The sequence below is a fragment of the Aegilops tauschii genome, chromosome 4 (assembly GCF_002575655.3).
Source record: "Aegilops tauschii subsp. strangulata cultivar AL8/78 chromosome 4, Aet v6.0, whole genome shotgun sequence".
Classification (NCBI taxonomy): domain Eukaryota; kingdom Viridiplantae; phylum Streptophyta; class Magnoliopsida; order Poales; family Poaceae; genus Aegilops; species Aegilops tauschii.
The window spans coordinates 478,465,274-478,472,017 of record NC_053038.3 but is presented as its reverse complement, the minus strand read 5'-3'; the positions used below and the strand labels follow the sequence as shown (position 1 = coordinate 478,472,017).

At 49.3% G+C, this 6,744-nt stretch overlaps 1 protein-coding gene across 1 annotated transcript; it reads right to left on the bottom strand.

Moving 5' to 3' along the window:
* Positions 1-5,158: 5,158 nt before the first annotated feature.
* On the bottom strand, positions 5,159-6,482 carry LOC109735149 (uncharacterized). Its single transcript, XM_020294351.4, has 2 exons — positions 6,128-6,482; positions 5,159-6,018 (listed from the first exon to the last, which is right to left on the bottom strand). Exons 1-2 carry the CDS (start codon positions 6,268-6,270, stop codon positions 5,637-5,639), a joined length of 525 nt encoding a protein of 174 aa, XP_020149940.1. The 5' UTR covers positions 6,271-6,482; the 3' UTR covers positions 5,159-5,636.
* Positions 6,483-6,744: the final 262 nt, after the last annotated feature.

The window sequence follows — 6,744 nt, the reverse complement described above, 5'->3', positions numbered from 1 at the left end:
AATGCTCATGTCAATATGAGTCCTATAAGATATTTTGAAATGTATATCTTGTGTTGCTCAAATAGGATATGTGCTTGCCCAAGTGGCCGGCCATGTTTGCAGGTTACACCTCCGAGTGGCCTATGTTTTGCCGGAGTGTTGATTCATTTCTGTTCCGGCAAATTTCAGGCGCTCGATATGTCCTATTTTAGCAAAGGTCATGCCGGATTTTTCCGTGAATTTTGGCATGACTTGTGCCAGAATATGTAGGAAATATCGAGTGCCCCGGATTTGTGTGTTGAGTATCCTGGTAGTTGTCTTCGATCGATTTTCAATTAATGATTCAACTATGAACACAGGAAATGTCTGACAACGAAAAAGATTTCGGTATTTGCAAATACTGCGAAGACGAGTGCGGCCTGTGCGACGGAATCTTCCTAGATGATGATAGGTGCTTCAGCATCAAGCTGGACGAGAACTTCGAAGTGGATACAGTAAGTCACAACGACAAGTCTTTTTTCGTAATTAAGCATGACATCTGCTTCATTTGCTTCAACTTATAATATTTTTTACTATTCTACTAGCGTATCCCCTGCCATGCAAGAGTTTTTGTCTTGGATAAGATAGGTTTCAGTCGTACTATGGAGGTAAAGAATGTTTACTTGAAGACCGAGCATGGTTGTATTTTCCACGCAAAATTATACAACGCAGACGACTACACCTATTTTGGATGCAAAACTTGGCGAGCACTATGCAAGACTTATGCATTTGAGCCTGATATGGTTATCACCTTTGATATTCGTCCGGAAGATGATATTGAAGGTAATATCGACATCTGGGTCGATGTGCAGACGCCTCCAGTTATACCATTATGTGAGTTTCTCAACCATATTTATGTCTTTGATATTGTTTATTCAAAAATAGTTGACAACTAATTTCTATTGTCAGCTTATTTCCGTTCAAGCAAACATGTCCAACGCTTGGTAGACAGGACCTACTACTACCCCGGGGCTGAACTAAACTGCGAGGAGATAAGTCATTATGTTTCATGGCTTGAGGATCTTCATACTGTCAAGACAAATTTTCTTCCCGCACTTAGAAATGTTAGTACTTAAAATGTGCGACCAATAGTGTTCGTACTGAACTATGGTCACATCTATTTAGGAAAGATGTTAAGATTTTTACTATTTGTCCTCAGTGCATCTTTTGCATACATTATTTTTTAAGCTAAACTTCATTGCTAAGTATGTTACTATACGATGTTCTTCAACAGGGACTCCCCATGAATGTTGTGCCTCATGGGATCGAGACTAAAGGTACCATGAGTATTGTTAGCTTACGGCCAAGATATCCTACAATGCACTTTAGTGCATTCAGGATTTCTAATAGCGAGGAATGCTTAATAGTGAAAGACTGGAGCAAAATTGTGAAGGAGGAGTGCAGAGAAGTACTAGGGGGCAGCAATCAGAAGCGCATCCCATGATTAGGAGACAGGTTCATCTGCATGCTCCAACTTGATGAAGGAGTGCTACACATGTTTTATGTTATTTAACCTGAGAGAGAGCAGCATGAGTGATTAGCTAGCTAGAAATGAGTTTGAAGATGATGATGTGCTACACTATGACTATGATGATTAAATAGCTAGTGTTGGTGGTAATGACTATGATGATTATTATTAGCTAGTGTTGGTGGTGATTAGATAGCTACCGCAGCTAGTGTTGGTGGTGATTAGCTAGCTAGAATGAGTTTGAAGATGATGATGTGCTACACTATGACTATGGTGATTAAATAAATATTGTTGGTGGTAATGACTATGATGATGATTAAATAGCTTCTGCTGGCGGATTAGATTCAAGTGGAGACAACATGTGGTGCACATCGAAAGTACTACTAGTCCAAACTAGATCAAGTTTGGATTAGTAGTATACTTTTGACATGCACCACATATTGCCTCCACTTGAACCTAATCCACCTTCATTTGACACACTGTTATGGACATAATGATATAAACCTCATAATTGGTATTGTACCAAAATTTGTATAACGGCGTATAAATACACTAAAAATAAAAAAATTGAAAAAAAGAATACTAGTAGCGATGGATAGTAAACACGCTGCTACTAGCTAGATTAGCAGCAGTGCGGGAGAGAACAAGCGATGCGGCTATGTGTCTCACGCTACTGCTAAGTAATAGCTGTAGCGCCTTATTAGTAGCGCGGCAGCACGCGCTACTAGTGGGCATTAAACCCGCACTACTACTAGGGTTTTCCCTAGCAGTGTCCATCTAGGTGATGCATAGCAACGAGAGGGGAGAGTGTAGTCCACGTATCCTCGTAGACCGAAAGCGGAAGCGTTATGACAATGCGGTTGATGTAGTCGTACGTCTTCACGATCCGACTGATCCTAGCACCGAAGGTACGCCACCTCCGCGATCTGCACACGTTCAGCTCGGTGACGTCCCATGAACTCTAGATCCAGTTGAGGTCGAGGGAGAGTTTTGTCAGCATGACGGCGTGATGACGGTGATGATGAAGCTACCGGAGTAGGGCTTTGCCTAAGCACTGCAACGACATGACTGAGGTGGAAATCTGTGGAGGGGGGCACCGCACACGGCTAAACAATCAACTTGTGTGTCTATGGGGTGCCCCCTCCCCCGTATATAAAGGAGTGGAGGAGGGGAGGGCCGGCCCTCTCATGGCGCGCCCAAGGGGGGAGTCCTACTCCCGGTGGGAGTAGGATTCCCCTTTCCCTAGTTGGAGTAGGAGAGGAAGGAAGGAGGAGAGAGGGAGAAGGAAAGGGCGGGCCGGCCCCCACCCAATTCGGATTGGGCTTGGGGGGCGCCCTCCACATGGCCGCCTCCTTATCTCTCTCCCACTAAGGCCCATTAAGGCCCATACACTCCCCGGGGGGTTCCGGTAACCCCCCGGTACTCCGGTAAATGCCCGAACTCACCCGGAACCCTTCCGATGTCCAAACATAGCATTCCAATATATCGATCTTTATGTCTCGACCATTTCGAGACTCCTCGTCATGGCCGTGATCACATCCGGGACTCCGAACTACCTTCGGTACATCCAAACACATAAACTCATAATACCGATCGTCACCGAACGTTAAGCGTGCGGACCCTACGGGTTCGAGAACTATGTAGACATGACCAAGACTCATCTCCGGTCAATAACCAATAGCGGAACCTTGATGCTCATATTGGTTCCTACATATTCTACGAAGATCTTTATCGGTCAAACCGCATAACAACATACGTTGTTCCCTTTGTCATCGGTATGTTACTTGCCCGAGATTCGACCGTTGGTATCTCAATACCTAGTTCAATCTCGTTACCGGCAAGTCTCTTTACTCGTTCCGTAATGCATCATCCCGCAACTAACTCGTTAGTCGCATTGCTTGCAAGGCTTATAGTGATGTGCATTACCGAGAGGGCCCAGAGATACCACTCCGATACACGGAGTGACAAATCCTAATCTTGATCTATGCCAACCCAACAAACACCTTTGGAGACACCTGCAAAGCATCTTTATGATCACCCAGTTACGTTGCGACGTTTGATAGCACACAAGGTGTTCCTCCGGTATTTGGGAGTTGCATAATCTCATAGTCTGAGGAACATGTATAAGTCATGAAGAAAGCAGTAGCAATGAAACTGAAACGATCATAATGCTAAGCTAACGAATGGGTCTTGTCCATCACATGATTCTCCAATGATGTGATCCCGTTCATCAAATGACAACACATGTCTATGGCTAGGAAACTTAACCATCTTTGATTAACGAGCTAGTCAAGTAGAGGCATACTAGGGACACACTGTTTTTTCTATGTATTCACACATGTACTAAGTTTCTGGTTAATACAATTCTAGCATGAATAATAAACATTTATCATGAAATCAGGAAATAAATAATAACTTTATTATTGCCTCTAGGGCATACTTCCTTCAGAAAGTGCATGGAGGGAGAGAGATCCGGTTTCGGCTTAACATCCGAAACGCACACCTTTTCTGGTCGATCGATCTCGTACTCGTCCCTCGAACGGGGGCTCAGGTCCGAGGTTTCCTTAAGTTGGATTCCGCCGGCCGAGCTAATCAAAGGAGCATAAAGCTCCGAACAGGGTTCCCGATCGCGCTCTGCCACCTCGAAGGGGGAGTGCGACTAGGGATCCATCGGGCCCTCAGATGGCCTGTTGGTGAGAATTGTCGATACGCCAGAAGTACTGAGGGGACTCGGATTGCCAATTGGTGAAGCCATCGTCCCAAGGCGATCACACAGCGACCTCTCAATGAAAGCACCAATGTCGGGGTTAATACCGGCAGACCTCGGGTAGGGGGCCCGAGCTGTGAGATCAGATCGATGGGTAACAAGAGACAAGAGACATGATGCTTTTACCCAAGTTCGGGCCCTCTTTAAGCAGGTAAAACCCTACGTCCTGCTCTTGCTTATATTATGGATGTATCAAAGTACATAGTTGATCTACCTCGATATCGTAAACTGTGGTCTAAACCCTAGGGGTAATGGTGATAATGATGAATAAATGAATGACTGCCTCTGCGGACTAAACCCTCTGGCTTATATAGGCACCAGGGGTATCTAAGGTTACACATGGTCGGTTGCCATCCAGGGGTTACATGCCAAACCTAAATAGACATACTTGGAGTACACGCCAAGTCCTCGGTGAAGTCCGATACACTCACGCCACATATTAGAGGCCTTTGTAGTTCCTCCTCTTTAGCGGATCGTCAGGCCGGCCCATGGACTAGGCCGGCTAGGCCGGGACCCCCTAGTCCAGGACACCGTCAGCTGCCGTCTACCATCCTAACGTCAACCATGTTGCAATCTTTGTCGAAGCGCGGGACGGATCGACATCAACGACAACCGCAGCATCAGCCGTGTTGCAAAACACTCTTCATGCAAATCTCCGAGCATAACATGATCCATGTTGCAAACATCCATCGTCAAGTGGATTGGACTGAACACGACATAGTCATGTGGCAAACCTCATCAAGACCATCCTGCTATGTATCCAACGACTCGCAACCGGACAAATCTTTTCAATCTATCAGCGGCCGAACGCTTAGCGTCGTCCAAAAACTAACCGGCGCAGTCACCTGAAATGCCGCGGGCATCGCTCGTGGAGCGTTGTGCCAGGAGCCCAAGACCAGGCAAGCTCCCATATTGAACACGACTTTTTTTTAACACAATACAGACACAAGCGCTCATATACACGCGCATACACTAATCTCTATTTTAACACAATACAGACACAAGCGCTCATATACACGCGCATACACTAATCTCTATGAATGCACACATGCACACCCACGACTTGAAGGCATCCCGACACCCAAACGAGGCTAAATTGCAGTACTCACTAACCTACAAGTCACTGGCACGAATCTGCTGATAGCGTGCAGAGACGGATACGGCAGCGTCATGTTCAACCTACCAATCCTCCGAGGTTTCCCCTCTTGATTTCGTCCATTTATCTTATCTATCTACCAACAGCACGAGGTTTCCCATGCTAAGCATCAACTGGAGTAGATGTCAGTAACATTTTCACACAAACAAACAAGCGCTGGAGCACTGCACTGGATCGTCGGGTGATTTACGAAAAGTCAAATCAAATCAAGGATGATTAGTTCCAGATCAGAGCAGGAGGTTGCCGAGCGCGAGGCCTACGCACACCGCCAGCGCGACCCACCACGCGGCGGCCACCGGGTGCCGGGCGGCCCCCGCGCCATCCTCCTCCTCGGGCTCCTCGGTCTCCGCACGGGCGGCTCCTACTCCTCCTGCTCTGAGCGCGGAATTCTCGGCCTCGAGCATCATCACCCACCGGCGGTGCGCCGAGAGCGCCACCGAGTCCCGCACGAGCAGCGCCGCGAGGCCTCCGCTGCTGGCGGCCGCGGCGGCCAGCTTCTCCTCGGCCTCCCGCGCCCGCGACTGCGACAGGCGCAGCGCCCGCAGCAGGCTGTCCTTACCGTCGCCGTTACCCTTCTCGTCGGCTCCGCCCGTGCTCCCCAACCTTTCCCTGCGCAAAAAGAGGAGAGGGAGAGAGAGGCCACTCAGTCCGAGCAACGCAAATCCGTCGAGGCGAACGCATGGCGCGACAGTAAAAAGAGCACGGCGCCTTGCCTTACCTCGGCAGGTGCAAAGCCGGGAGCGGGCCGAAGAGCTTGGCCGGAGGGGGCAGGTCGCAGTTGAGGAGCAGATCGGCGGACGGCGGCCGTCCCCGGCGGCGCCTCTGGTGGTCGTCGGCGCCGGGCGCGGCCATCAGCAGCATCCCTTCCTCGGCTGAAGCGCCGGGGCCGGGTCTGGTTTGGTGAGGGGGCGTGGGGTTTGGTGCAGAGGAAGGAAGGAGGTAGATGGGGGAGCGGTTGCTGGGAGTAGGCTTCCGCTGGGAAGAAACCGCGCGGGGCAGTGGGTTGCCGCCGCACGGAGGAACCCGTTTCGCGTGAGGCTTGGCTTGTCCAAGTGCCGAGACGAGGAGTGGCGGACGACGTCGTCGTCGTGACGCTGCTTCCGAAACCTGGCGTGCGTGCTTTTCGGTTCGGCCCACCCTTGGGCTCGTCTCGACGGTCGGTCTCTGCGTCTTTGAGCAAGTAAAGTATATATATCGCGCTTCGCAACTTGCAGGGACGGACCCGGCGTTTCCGGCATAGATTATCTGCCGAGTGCGCGACACACGACGGACAGGAGTGAGCACGGACGGAATCGCGGTGGCAGGTTGCCGTCGACAAATGGCGCATGAACGCGA

Coding starts and splice junctions, on each gene's coding strand:
- LOC109735149 (XM_020294351.4), bottom strand. CDS start 6,270: ATGCTGCTGATGGCCGCGCCCGGCGCCGACGACCACCAGAGGCGCCGC. Junction 6,019..6,127: donor CCGGCTTTGCACCTGCCGAG/GTAAGGCAAGGC, acceptor CTTTTTGCGCAG/GGAAAGGTTGGGGAGCACGG.